The sequence below is a fragment of the Triturus cristatus genome, chromosome 5_2 (assembly GCF_964204655.1).
Source record: "Triturus cristatus chromosome 5_2, aTriCri1.1, whole genome shotgun sequence".
Taxonomy (NCBI): Eukaryota; Metazoa; Chordata; class Amphibia; order Caudata; family Salamandridae; genus Triturus; species Triturus cristatus.
The window spans coordinates 696,994,281-697,008,533 of NC_140588.1; the positions used below are offsets into that span (position 1 = coordinate 696,994,281).

The 14,253-nt window shown below is 43.5% G+C and overlaps 1 protein-coding gene across 1 annotated transcript in view; it reads left to right on the top strand.

The window, feature by feature from the left end:
* Nucleotides 1–14,253, top strand: part of LOC146829140 (xaa-Pro aminopeptidase 2-like) — a 329,035-nt gene that overhangs the window by 80,181 nt on the left and 234,601 nt on the right. Inside the window, exon 3 of the mRNA XM_085607765.1 lies at nt 1,034–1,107. Within this exon, the coding sequence (XP_085463891.1) occupies nt 1,034–1,107 (74 nt within the window). The remainder of the gene's footprint in view (nt 1–1,033; nt 1,108–14,253) is intronic.

The following is a 14,253-nucleotide window of genomic DNA, read 5'->3' on the forward strand; positions in this document are numbered from 1 at the left end:
CAGAGGATTATTTCCATCTAAGTAGGTTTTGGAGTAGAGATGTCCTAATTCGCCCAAGGAGTTTGATGGCCAAGCATGAGACTAGTTAGAGAACGGGTAGAAGGCTTTGCTTTTCAACTATAGAGGGGCTTCCTTGGTTCTTCGCACTTATTTTGCCAGTTATCATGTATCAACCGCTTCACCTATTTCTGGATCTTCTGAGACATGACCGAGGTCTCATCCTTAAGATAGGTCTTCATTTCACAGGAATTAAGAGAACACTCATCCAAACATCTGTCTAGGTCTGTCCTCCTCAGAGGAGTAATAGTTTTTTAAACTTGATGTCCATCCTTGGCAACTCCTATCTTGACTTGTGCTTGCATCATTTGACACTCAGATAGAAATGTGCTTTCCTATACCTAGAACGGCTTACAAACGAAAGGATCGTCTGTATAGTGCTTGTTGTAGGATCACTTATTGCACATCCACATTGCTGTATGGTGTTTCATATCAAAGGGAGGTGGACCTCTTGGACACCTGCAAACCTTTCTTGCTTGAATCATGCATTCTGGCTTATTTTGTCAGTGAGCGCACATGGCACCAAGATGACTCTTGTATAGGAATTGGATGAGGAAGTTGTTGAGGAGGAACTATTAGGATTTCTTATAAGAAGTTTAATTTTTCTGTTTTATTCTTCCTTATTCTAGCACTTCCGAAGTAAGGTCTTATTGCTTATTACTCATATCATGGAGATTTCATAACATAATGAGGAGGACAAACTTAGAACTTTATATATTTGTGTTTGCAGCATAGTACCGGCTTCTGAAGAAGAGACAGCCTCACTTCTGTAATAACTTTTAACCACATTCAGCAGTCTGTATGCTATAATAACATGTTGAAAATAGCCCCAGTTCAGTTGAAGCAAATGTTTTCTTAGGATATGCCTGCACAAAGTAACATAATGCAAAATAAATATTTTGAAAACGTTTATAAAGGTCTCAAGATGCAATTTCTATTTGGTTTTAGTTATGCTTTGTATCTTTTTTTTTTCTAGGATGTGCAATGGGGTTTCCAAATACACATCTTTCTGAAGAAGGGATGATAAGGAACTGTACCTCATTGCCCCCGGTAAGAAATTCTGTATTGAGCTCATTACAAACTACAAATAAATACAGTTTCTAGATTTCTTTATTTTCACAGTATAGATAAGTGCTGTATAATTCACATCTTCCTGAAATTTCAGGTTTGTGTAGAAAATTTACATTTATGTGTTTGCTATAAACTTTTGGGAGAGGCTAGACATATGGTAACCAACTTGATAGATTGCATCTTCTTGCCTAGCACTACTTCCCTATTAGCCTCAGTTAAGAAACAAAAGGAAAAGGTAAACATTGCGCCAAATTCTAACCACCAGCCAGTTCAGCTAGGACCTTCGGGTTTCTTTATGTATATCCCTACTCCTACTGCCCGGTTTGCCTACTTATAAATAAACATATATTTCCTTCCCAAATAATAGAAATACTTTAATGTGCTTTATCTACAGGATTGGGCTGTATCTGAGTTTATGACCTTCCTAGCATAAGCCTTGTCTGTTTTCCTTTGCTCCCCCTTATACGCCATGTCCAAATGAAGTTCAATTGTACCTGTGAAAAAAATGCAATCGTGAATAAGTAACATACCATTTGAACAAATGTAGTGGTACATGTAAGATTTATATTTTTCCATGATCTAAACGTTAAATGCAATGAAAGCATAGCAGTTGAGAGCTAGTGCAGTTAAAGTCAGGCAAAGTGGCCTTACTCTATCATTATGACCACACCAGCCACTTAGAGCACAGAGAAATGTAATTCGTCATCATCATTACCTCTGCCACAGCCTTTAGTCTGCCTTCTCCTATGATCTTCTTTGCAGACTGTCTGAAGTAAAGAGAACACAAAGAATATGGTAACTTCTGCTTAATCTGGTTAGAAAAGGCTATGGGCCAAACTCCCTGATTAGAATGTCCCGGTTAGGTCACTATTATGTTCTCAGGCCCAGGGGGTACCAAACCCAACCCCTAGAATTGTTTCGCAAGCACATCAAGCATCTCAGGTATGCATGCCCTCCTAACCACACCAACCTCTTCAACGTGCCCCTCGTTACCACAAATAAGCCACCAAAAGAATTATTACACTGCTACACATTATGCATATTAGTTCTAAACCAAATGCCACAATTGCCACACATCTTACAAGAAGCAAACCTTTGATATTCACAGCTTTGATGTGCTCTTTATCACTGAAACAGGGCTAACACCTCCTCAGTGTCCTTGTCCCAAAGTATTCTGCATTTAACATCTTCATTGAAACACAAACATGAAGGAGGGACTAACAGTTATCCACAGAACACCTTGGCCGAGAACGTTCTATATCATCTACTTTCCTCACCAAGGATCCCTTTACTTGCCCCATTCCCATATCAACTTCCAAACGATCATCTCGAACATGACTCATATTTCTTCAGAACACAGCAACACCTTCACCTATGAAATCACTAACCTCATCACGAATACATTCATCATTCAAACTAACATCTATCTCAGGGACACTCACCTCAAAGGCAGCCTGGCCAAGATAACATTGTATCTGCACTCACTAATCTAGTAAATATTTTTAACATCAAATATGTCAGCAAACACAATTACTGCACAAATGTCTGGACATTGTACCTCAGTTGCCTCACCCCACTACTACTGGTGTGGAGAAACCATTAACACCATCCTTTTCACGCTTCACCACATACTGACTATCCATCAGAGCTAGGTAAACAACAGATTCACCCCTTAAAAGACTTCTTCTCTGACCAACTCATGAAAGAATTAGTCACCTGTTCACCATCATTCCACATTTTCAAAACCAGTGTCGATAAACTAAACAATATATACCCTCTAACTATCTGACAGCAAACCCCTGAGCTGTAAACAAGAGAGACATGTTGCAAATGTTAATCTCATGATGATACAAGACATCTATAAATCTTCACATTATCCTTCAAACACTTCAAACACTTCTTATCATCAGTCAAACCTGCCTACTACTCTTCTACCATGAAAGACACATCCAATGGGAGCAAAAACATATCTAAAGTATTTAAACATCATCTCTTAGTACCACTTACCGATACAACACTCCACAAAAGCATCTCCATCAAATCACTCATAAAAGTAAGGTTAGGCTTCAAATATTGGGTTAAATGAATCCGCTTTATGTCGTGCAGGTGCATAAAACAGAATCTCAACTTGGCGCTACGCTGCACCAGTGACGCCTTTCTTGATATGGCCCAAAATCAGTTTACAGTCCAAAATACCAGTTGAAATCAACAAAGCACTGCTGTGTCTATTTAGTATATTAAATATGAAATGAAATACCAGTATTTGTAAAGCGCACAGCTACCTCCGAAGTGGTGTCCCGGCGCTGGGGGCCCTCGGGAAGATTAAGCGAGCTATTGCCCAGAGTCACATGGTGCTGGGCTAACCTGCTGCCAGCACCGTAGATCAAACCGTGAACCCTGTGGTCCGGAGCCAGGCACCCTGGCCACTGCGCCACACCTCTTCCACCCCTGGTCGCTGCGCCCCACCTCTATTTGTGTTGCACAGTAAATCCTGGTATGTGTGTAATCAATTAATGTATCAGTTTGTAGGCATATTTATTGGTTTGCCCTCAAAAAGAATCGGTTCATATGCCTAAAATTGTGGTTCGCATGCACACCCTAACCCTGTGCATGTACATTGGTCCAGATGTGTAACATATTGGTTGAGATGCAACTATGTCAGGGGCGGCTCGTCCCCCTTCTGAAAGCCAGCAGAGGCAAAGGGCAAAAATAAAATGGTAATACAACATTTTTATTATCTTTTTATTTTTAGCCCTGCAGGCTGCGAGGAAGGGGCGTGGCCTCCCATTCTTATGCTGCAGCTGCAGCACCAGGGTGGATGGGGAAATGATGAGCACTGCCAAGTGTTCATGACGGTTTGGCCGGCCCTCTGGGGCGGCCACACCGTTATGTGCACTTAACCTTTCTCCACCTAGCTGAATTGTACAGCTGGGTGGAGAAACAAACACAGGCTCCCACTCTATGTCTGAGCACCGAATCGAGACACTCAGACTAATCCCGGCGCAGCTCACATGCTGGGAATAGCATTGCCAGCATGTGAGCAGCACTGGAATAGGGAGCTGGGAGTCTGCGCAGTGTGCAGCAGGCTCCTGGCAAGGACGCAATGATCGGGAGCGAGTCATGGTCCATCAGAGTAGCTAAGTTTTATTTATTTATTTATTCTTGCTTGTTTATTTTTTGTGTTTACCTCCCCCCCCACCCCACCCCACCACTTCGTACTACGAGTGGCCGCTACTGAAATATGTATTTATGATATACTGGTGAATGCAAGCCTACTGATTCACATCCATATCATATTGATTTGTAAGAGTAACATGAGGTTAGGCATGTGAACCAGTACACCATGCTTTCAAACCAGCATGTAAAGGTCTCAAACCATTTTGTGTGTTACAACCAAATTTTACAAGTACAAACCTGTACATTAGAAGAGTAAACCAATAGATTATATATTGAAAGCAAGCAATTATGCATGTCTGCCAGTACATTGTGAATTAAAACCAACATATAATGCTTTGAAATCAATAGGTTACAGATATCAACCAATACATTATGTGCCCAAACCAGTACATTACAAGAGAGAGTCAATTTACCAGGTATGCTAGCTAACAGGTACATTCAACAACTACACCTACCTGTTAATCTTGGAAAGTAGTATGATATGAATCAGTAAGTTTTGCATACAACTAGTAAATAAGGGAACCCCAATCTATTATGCTTTCAACTAAAATGTTAAATGTCCGGACTAATGTGTCATACATAAACAGCAGTTGGGTATGCATACAACCCATAATATTATGACTAAGACTTGATTCATTATGCGGGCAAATTAGTAAAGCACCTCTACAAACCAACACATTGTGCCAGCACAGCATTGTGGCATACACACACAGGTATTTACTGTGCATGCATCAATGCACTAAGCAGACAGCCATGTTCTGTTGATATACACCAGTATTTTGAGAACAGAAACCGATATGTTCTGTTAGAAAGGCACACCTTAAACCCTGTGCTTTATCTTCATTAGTGTTCAAAACATTTACCTCCCCAATAAATACCATATCGATTCCTAAAGCCAATGTTACTAAATTCCAACCAACACAACGAATGCAGATAAATAAAATGTATGAATCGAGTAGTATGCAGAGAGACATATCCAGTGTGATTCAGATGTAAACCAAAGTAATTGCTAATTGAACTACTTCGATTGATATCAAGGTGCTTCTTTCGCCTACTGCATTGGTCTGCAGTTCCTCAGATAGATGAGATCTTCAGGGCTTAAACTTTTTAAAATCCTGCTTCTTATTTTAATACACTACCTGGCACATGCATCAAGCTAAAAGCAGGTCGCAAAAATAGGGAATCGGTAATTGCGAGCGCATACAAGCGAATCCCCATGCATCAAGGAAAAACAGGAAAATCGCAAAATTACCGACTCGCAAATACCGGGATCCCAGATATAGCAATTCGAAATCAGCGGCTCCCAGATTAGCGGGAGCAAATAAGGAATCGCAGAATCTACCCGCAAATGGATGCATCAAAAATCGCTAATAGCGATTTTCTCAAAAATCGCTATTTAGCAAGAGCAGAATAAGGAGAAATATAAGCAGGTGGTAAACAATTTTTTCCAAAAATAAGTGGAATACAATACATGGAGCTGGTGAGGGTCATTGCAACCAACGAATTAGTCCATAGAGGACGCTCACAAAGGCATCACTCTACTTGTGTGATAGGAGGATGAAGACCCATGCAGCAGGCCAGGGCAGGAGGAGAGTCCAGGAGATGTGCTTCTGCCTGAGCATCAGTCAGATGTGACACACCCAAGAGGACATATATGAGTAGTACTTGAGCAACGCTGCAATGCAACTCAACCACATTGCCTAATTGGAAACAACAATGCTGCGCCAAACACAGAGGACCCCTGAACACCGTCCCCGTGTCCAGGTGTAATGTTGCTTGCACCTACTTGCATCCAAAGGTGTCCAGGGGGTAGTGGCAGTAGTGGGAGGGGTATCACTAGGCTCCCACTCACGTGTTCAGATGACCTCCTTGGCTGCCATGATGACTCAGACCCACGACCACAGCAGCCTCCCCAAAACCCAAATGGATTGCAATCCACCCAGACTCCATTCATATAGGATTGCACAGTTCCCTATTGCGATATGAATGGCTGGATAGCACACACGACCCATATGTCCACCATCAGGCAATGAGTAGAGCTTTCGTAACCGGACGTGTTATCACTCCATCAACGTCCAACCAATGTGCAATGTGGATGACATCATGTCGGACATCGCAGCGCAACCTCCTTGGAGCATTAATGATCCACACATATTCCGATACATTGGCATTCACACACGCCTGCTCAGGGGGGGACATGGCGAGGGACACCTGCTAGGTCAGACAATATACTCATGCACACTAAAGCATACTGTAAAGGCAATGCAAACCTGACACATACACATTCCACACTACCCTGTAGGTGACTGTGCATGCTCTGTGAGGTACAATTTCATGACTCCATTGTTGAACCCAGGCGCCTAACTGTAGCTGCGGTACAACGCACCACCCACCAGGACAGGTAATGTGATTGAAAGGACATTTGGATAGGTCAAGAGTAGGCTCCACATCCTGCACAAACCTGGTGATGCGATGCTGGACCAGCCGGTGACCTGCTGTCGGATAGTGGCAGCATGTGCACTGTAGCCCATCGTAGCTCCCAGGATACGCATACCCATAGATGACCACGGCACTGCGGACAATCAGCCCCCTGTACACCCACCACACCCGCATCCTGCAAGCTATGCGGAGGGGCAGTTGATACGTGCCCACATCACCCAACATATCGTCAAATGTACGTAATCATGAGACAGGAACGATCATCAATCACAAGGCAAGTTTTATTGACACTTGCACATGGACTCTTGTGAGTCTAAACATACATTTAGCCAACGGATACATTCACGTCATGTACCGGGGCACTATGCAGAGTGAGGTATTGTACTCCATTGGCAGGCCCTCTGTATGTCCTGTCCATGGTTACGCCACCATGGGCAATTGTCCGGAGGTATGTGACTGCTCAGCGCTTCCTCCCACGCACACCGAGGCGCCTATCTCCTGCCGCGCCATCCTCACCCATTGGTGGAATCAGAGGTGTTGAACGGCATGCACTACACCTTCTGCCGGTGCTGACTGGCGCAGACATGCTGCTCACGCTGGATGCGCCCTCACTCCCCTCTTCTCCAGTGGCATTGCTGAGCCCACCTACACCAGCCTGGATCTGCTCTACAGCAGTTGTGACTTGGCCAAGGGCCCTGGCCACGTCCCCACAACAATGCCCCATGTCGATCTGCATTGCCACCGACCGACGTGACAGCAGTGCAGTGGCGTTGCACAGCTTGTGGTTGGAGCGTGTCAATCCAGCCAGGCGCCCCATGAATTGGCGATGCCTCCTCCGGTCGGTATTCTGCCGCTCCTGCATCACACGCATGATCTCGAGCAATGTGGCATTGGTGTCCCTGTTGCCCTCCACAACTGCTTGAGTGAGGTCACTCATGCGCTCTGCCATGGTTGCAAGGTTCTTGTTCAATTTGCCCATTTGCATACTGATGGATCCCATGTGGCGTGCCTGCAGGTGCTGCACCCTTGTCATCTGCAGCTCCACGGGTCCACAGACATTTGGAGTGGATGGCTCCTGCGCTGTTGTGTGGCTCCTTGCCCTGCGTCTTTGCATCGTCGGGACGGGTGTCTGCACGGTGGTGGTGGTGGACCTCACTCGAGGCGGCCCTTCTGCAGTTGCCCTTTCAGGTTCAGGTGTGCTCTCCATTGGCTGCATGGGAGGGACTGTAGCCCTGCGTCGTGTGGGTGCATGGGATGTGCTGGGAGGTGTGACTGGTCTTGCTACGGCTGGCTCTGCGGTGGACTGGGCGCTCTCCCTGCATTCACTCCCTTCACTGTCTCCTTCCTCAGCACCTGTGGTGTGAAACAGTGCATGTTTAAAATTTCATTGGATAATATTTTGCAACATGGTGCTTATGTCTGCTCTTACGTTCTCACTCTCTGTATTCCCTGTCTGCAATGCATGTTGGGCACAATGGTCACACTAACTGATATGTGACTCACTAATTGGTTCATGGGACTACAACTCCCAGGATGCATCAGTAACTGTATGTGGACTGTGGACTGGGGTTTACAGCTTCCTGCCTTCTTATTTCTGTGTGGGCGCTATTATAATGTACATTGCTGGGTATATCATAGTGCCTCTTACCTTCAGTACTGCAGGCTGCGCCGGATGTATCCATCGGTGTGACCCCCACAGCAGCTTCTGGAAGGATTGTGCCCTCCACCAGGTCCTCCAGGGCTGTGTTGTCCGGGACTGTCGATGGACCTCCTCCGGTGCTCTTAGCCTCCCTCACCCTCTGGGCAATTCGGTCCTTGGCACGGCTGCGCAAATCGTACCAGCGTTTTTTTAAATCGTCTATACTGCGGTGTGTCACTCCCACAGCATTGACCCTTGACTTTATCTTGTTCCAGAGGCGTCTTTTCTCTGCCTCTGGGACTTTAAGGGAGAGCTTCCCGAAGATCTTGTCATGGCTCTTCACCACATCCTCAATAAGGTACTCAAGTTCCCTCTCACTGAACTTCAGTTTTCGTTTTCTGGCACCTGCACCCTCCTCAGCTGCTGTATTTGCCATTTCCCTGGTTTGCAGTGGTCTGGATGCTCAATAGTCCTCTTCACAGCTCCTTCCAGGCACTCAGCTTCCTGCTCTGGCTTCCTCTGGACACAGAATGCACCATGGGAAGAGTTACTTCCTGGTTCTGATGTCATCAGGCTGTTCCCAATGCGACTCTCGCAATTTGCAATCTCGCAAATAGCGATCTCGCTAATAGCGATCTCGCTATTAGCGAGATCGCTAATTGAGTGTTTTTAGCTATTAGCGAGTTTTGGGTGCTTTTTCGCTAACGCGGTTAGCGATATTTACCGATTCGGTGATTTTCCGCTATCTGCATCATGCATAGGGAATAGCGAGTCTTTATTTGCGATTCCTTATTTTTCGCAAATGCCGACTCGCTATTTCTTTGCTTGAAGCATGTGTACCTTAATACTTCCAGTACTCGGACTCGTGAAGCTGCTATGCAGTACAGAAGCAGTGAACAATCTCCCAGCTGAGAGAAAACGAATTCTACTCATGCAGGATAAACTGCATGTTTTCTCATTTACTGTTTAAACAAAGAGCCAATACAGGCAGAATGGTGCCAATAAAAGTACAGCCTGTGGCCCAGTTTCTTTATTAATTGCCCCAAGCAATCAATGCTGCACCTACCAAGGGACTAATGAGTTTCTCAATTTACAAGTCAATGGCATCATAACACAGTTACTCTCTTGCAACCTCCTGCCCTTTAAAAAGTACTTTTGTACTTTTCAAATCCGTAATATCATATTGTTAGAAGGTCTCTAGTTGGCAATGGTTTGCACCTTTTTCCCAGAAGGGAAACTTCTTCCTAGTCAGGGTAAAGGGGATACACGTAAAATAACCCCTGCTCACCCCCTTGGTAACTTGGCACAAGCAGACAGGCTTATCTCAGAGGCAGTGTGTAAAGTATTTTTGCAAACATACATTAACACAGTGAAAACACTAGATATAGACACCACACCAGTTTAGAAAAATAAGTAATCTTTATCTAAACCAAAGAAGACCACAACAACAAAAATCCACAATACAGTACTCAAAATGTACTTTGTAGAAGGTAAAAACAGTTCTGTCCATAGCAAACTAAAGATGCAACACTTTCAACACAAAGTAACTTGGATGCGTCACAATCCTAAACAAAAACTGCCGCATGGAAGGTGATTCGTCGGTTCCTTAAGCGCAGGGAAGGTGATGAGCTGATTCCTTACAGCCACAGAGGGGAGGTGATGCATCGGCTCCTTACAGAAGGGGAGGTGATGTGTTGCTTTCTTACTGTGCGGGAAGGTGATGCGTCAGTTTCTTACTGTGGCCCGGAGTCCTTGTAGATTTAGGGCCCCATTGCGAGGCGTGAGAATTGGGGATGCGTCGGTTCTTGAAACAGTGGCAGCGGCAATGGCTCTGCATTGGTCTCTGCATGATCCACGATGCCTTGGTTCTTGCAGCCACACAGCAGGGCCTGCATCAGAATCGGTGTGGTGATCTCGGACTTCGTAGATAGGTGCACACGATTCAGCGTGCGGCCTTTATCTAGCTGCGGCAGGCGCTGCATTGGTTACTTTTGTGGCACATTGGAGATGCGTGGAAATTCTTCCTGCACGGTGGTGATGCGTTGGAAACAGGTGCGGATGCAAAGTGCTTCTCGTAATTGCGTCTCTTTTCCAGCTCCCAACAAGAGGAACAGCCTACAGAGTCACAAATCAGCAACAGTCACCTCTTGGCAGATCAGAACTCCCAGTAAGTAAGTTCAGGGGAGCTGGTGGTGAAGTCTTCGTGTCCCTGAATCTACTTCAAGCAGGATACACAGCACGCAACAAAGTATTTGTCCTCTCCTTGGCTGAAACAGCTACTGCAGCCCAACCCCAAACAGCACACAGCAAAGGGGCTGTACTTCTCCTTCAGCTTTCCCAGCTCTTCTACTTGGCAGAGGTTTCTCTTGAGTCCAGAAGTATTCTAAAGTTCTGAGGTCTGGGCTCCAATATTTATACAGCCTTTCACTTTGTTCTCTTGTGACAGAGTGGCTCTGTGCTCAGTCAAAACCAGTTCTGTCCTCTGTGGTCCAGCTTCCTATCAGAAGGTGGAGACAGCATTGTGTAAGGCAGACCAGGCCCATTCAGGTGAAAGGAAATCTCCTCCCCCTACTCGAAATGCAGCCCAGGTCTATTCAGCCCAGCCCTGACTCATCCAGGAAATGCAGAACACACCTTAAACCCCAAGTGGCTGTCTAAAGTGAATGAACTTCACCAGCCCCTCTCACTCTGAAGCCAGACAGTCAATCCACAACCCAGCAGAGGCACACAGGATAGCTGAGCAAGAAAATACCCACTTTATAAAAGTGTTATTTTCAAAAATGGAATGTAAAAATCATCCTTATTAAAGATTCATCTTTATATTCAGAGTTCAGGCATACTAAACTTTACCTTCCCAGCTGGTCCCAATGGGAAGTTATCTTTATAAGATGTTATAAATAAACTCCCATTCTATTCTATGGGACAGATAGCCTTTCAATAGTGAAAAACAAATTTCAGTGTAGTTCACATTCAGGGCATGTTACACACATCAGTACATGTCCTACCTTTCACATACACTGCACCCTGCCCACAGGAGTACCTTGGGCCTACCTTAGGGGTGACTCACATGTAAGAAAAGGGAAGGTTATAGCCTGGCAAGTGGGTGCACTTTCCAGGTCGACATGGCAGTAGAGACGGTGCGCAGACACTGCAGTGGCAGATCTGGGAACCTGTTGCAAGGCTGCTTGTGTGGGTGGCACAATCAGTGCTGCAGGCCCACTAGCAGCCTTTGCCTAAGAGGCCCTGGACACACACAGTGCACTGTACTAGGGACTTAGTAGTAAGTCAAACAAGCCAATCATGGAAACAGCAATCCATATTCATAACTTACAGAGGGACCACTTGCACTTTGGCACTGATCAGCAGTGGCAATGTGCCCAAAGCATCTAGACACACATCAAAAACAAGAGGCAGAGGCAGAGGCAAAAATACAGTGGAAAACCAAGCCAAGGATGGGAGGTCTAACACATAGCAAAAATATCAACAACACAAATATCATATAGGTAGGGATAGATTTACTATTCTTAACTCCACATCTACATGCCTTGACAATATGTATATTGTCAAAGTACATAGATCTGGAGTTAAGTATAGCATACTTTCACACACTTAATTGTTGGTAATTTGTTCATTGATATTTTTGCTACAACTTTATGGTTGCCGGATGTCAAAGTCTTGAGTTTCTGGGAGCATGCAATATCAGTTAATAGTCTCAGTGCATGTAAGGTACCAAAACCAGAAATTACTAAAATTATAGATCTGGACAGACAACAATTATAATGTTATCACTCATAAATGGACATGAAACAGGTAGCTGAATCATTTAACAGTCATAGTGTTTAACAGTGAGAAACTGACGGACATCACAAAAAATCTGGGCAGAGAATCGTTGTTGGAGCAGTACCTGGGGCAAGCAGCGAGCAAATCAGGCAAGTGATAGACACCAACATGAGGACAATAAGGATGGAAAAGAGAGAGGGGAAAGATGGCAGAGCAGAAAGGAAAATGAAAGGAGGGACGGGAAGAGCAGAAGAGAACAGAGTAAAAGGGGGCAGATTTAATAGGGCAAGAATGAATGAGGAGGTGGGGGGGTGTAGCAGCAGTGGGAAACTACAGAAGAAAAATTGTGAGACCCCTAGGGGCAACAATGAGGTGCTGGCACCCAAGGGGGAAGGGAAGGGGAGGGACGGAGCAAGACCCTGCTGAAACACAAATACGTGGTCCCTTTATTTGCTAAAAGTCAAATGCAATAGAAAAACAAGCATTGGAAATGCAATAGGTCTCGCATTTGTTGGAGCTGGAGCTATTGGTATTGTAAATGGCAATGTTTTGTACTTTGAAAAAGGTCTTGTGTTTGTTGGAGATATTCACATTGTAAATGGCAATGTTTTTTATTTATCCTTAGGGTTCTATATAGCACGAACTTAACAGCCTCTGTTGTGAATTTCGATTCATCAAAGTTTTGTGAGCCCTGAAATTTGCACAAGTAAAGTGCTAACAGTATAAATATGGGCACTGTTTAATAAACGAAGCCACTGCAATACAAGAGCAAAGGTGACCGAGTGACTGCTTCTGGGTTTACGGAGTTGCTTACACTCACTGCCCGTTAAAGCTAGCTAGCCCGCTACTATGAGTTTATCAAACTTAATGCTATGTTTTCTTATGTTATGTTATGCTCTGCTAGGCTATATTTTGTTATGCTATGCTATGTTTTGTGTATGCTATGCTATGTTTTGTTATGCTATGCTTTGTTTTGTTATGTTATGCTATGTTTTGTTATGCTATGTTTTGTTTTGTTATGCTATGTTTTGTTGTGCTATGCTATGTGTTGTTTTGTTAGGCTATGCTATGTTTTGTTAGGCTATGCTATGTTTTGTTATGCTATGCTATGTTTTGTTGTGTTTTGTTATGCTATGCTTTGTTATGCTATGTTTTGTTTTGCTATGCTATGCTTTGCTATGTTTTGTTATGTTCTGTTATGCTATGCTATGTTTTGTTGTGTTTTGTTATGCTATGTTTTGTTATGCTATGTTTTGTTTAGCTATGCTTTGTTATTCTATGCTATGTTTTGTTATGCTATGCTATGTTTTGTTATGCTATGTTTTGTTATGCTATGTTTTGTTATGCTATGTTTTGTTATGCTATGCGTCGTTATGCTATGTTTTGTTATGCTATGCTATGTTTTGTTTTGTTATGCTATGCTATGTTTTGTTCAGTTATGCTATGCTACGTTTTGTTGTGTTTTGTTATGTTATGCTTTGTTATGCTATGTTTTGTTTTGTTATGTTATTTTTTGTTATGCTATGCTATGTTGTGTTTTGTTATGCTATGCTATATTTTGTGATGCTATGCTATGTTTTGTTGTGTTTTGTTATGCTATGCTTTGTTTTGTTATACTATGTTTTGTTTTGCTATGCTATGTTTTGTTGTGGTTTGTTATGCTATGCTTTGTTATGCTATGCTGTGATGTGTTGTGTTGTGTTAAGCTATGCTATGTTGTGCTGTGTTTTGCTATGCTATGCTTTGTTATGCTATGCTATGTTTTGCTATGCTATGCTTTTTTATGCTATGTTTTGTTTTGATATGCTATGCTATTCCATGTTTTTTATGCTATGCTATGTTTTGTTTAGCTATGCTATGCTATGTTTTGTTGTGTTTTGTTATGCTATGCTGTGTTTTGTTGTGTTTTGTTATGCTATGCCATGTTTTGCTATCCTATGCTATGTTTTGTTATGCTATGCTATGTTTTGCGATGCTATGCTATGTTTTGTTGTTTTTTTGTTATGCTATGCTTTGTTTTGTTATGCTATGTTTTGTTTTGCTATGCTATGTTTTGTTATGCTATGCTTTGTTATGCTATGCTGTGATTT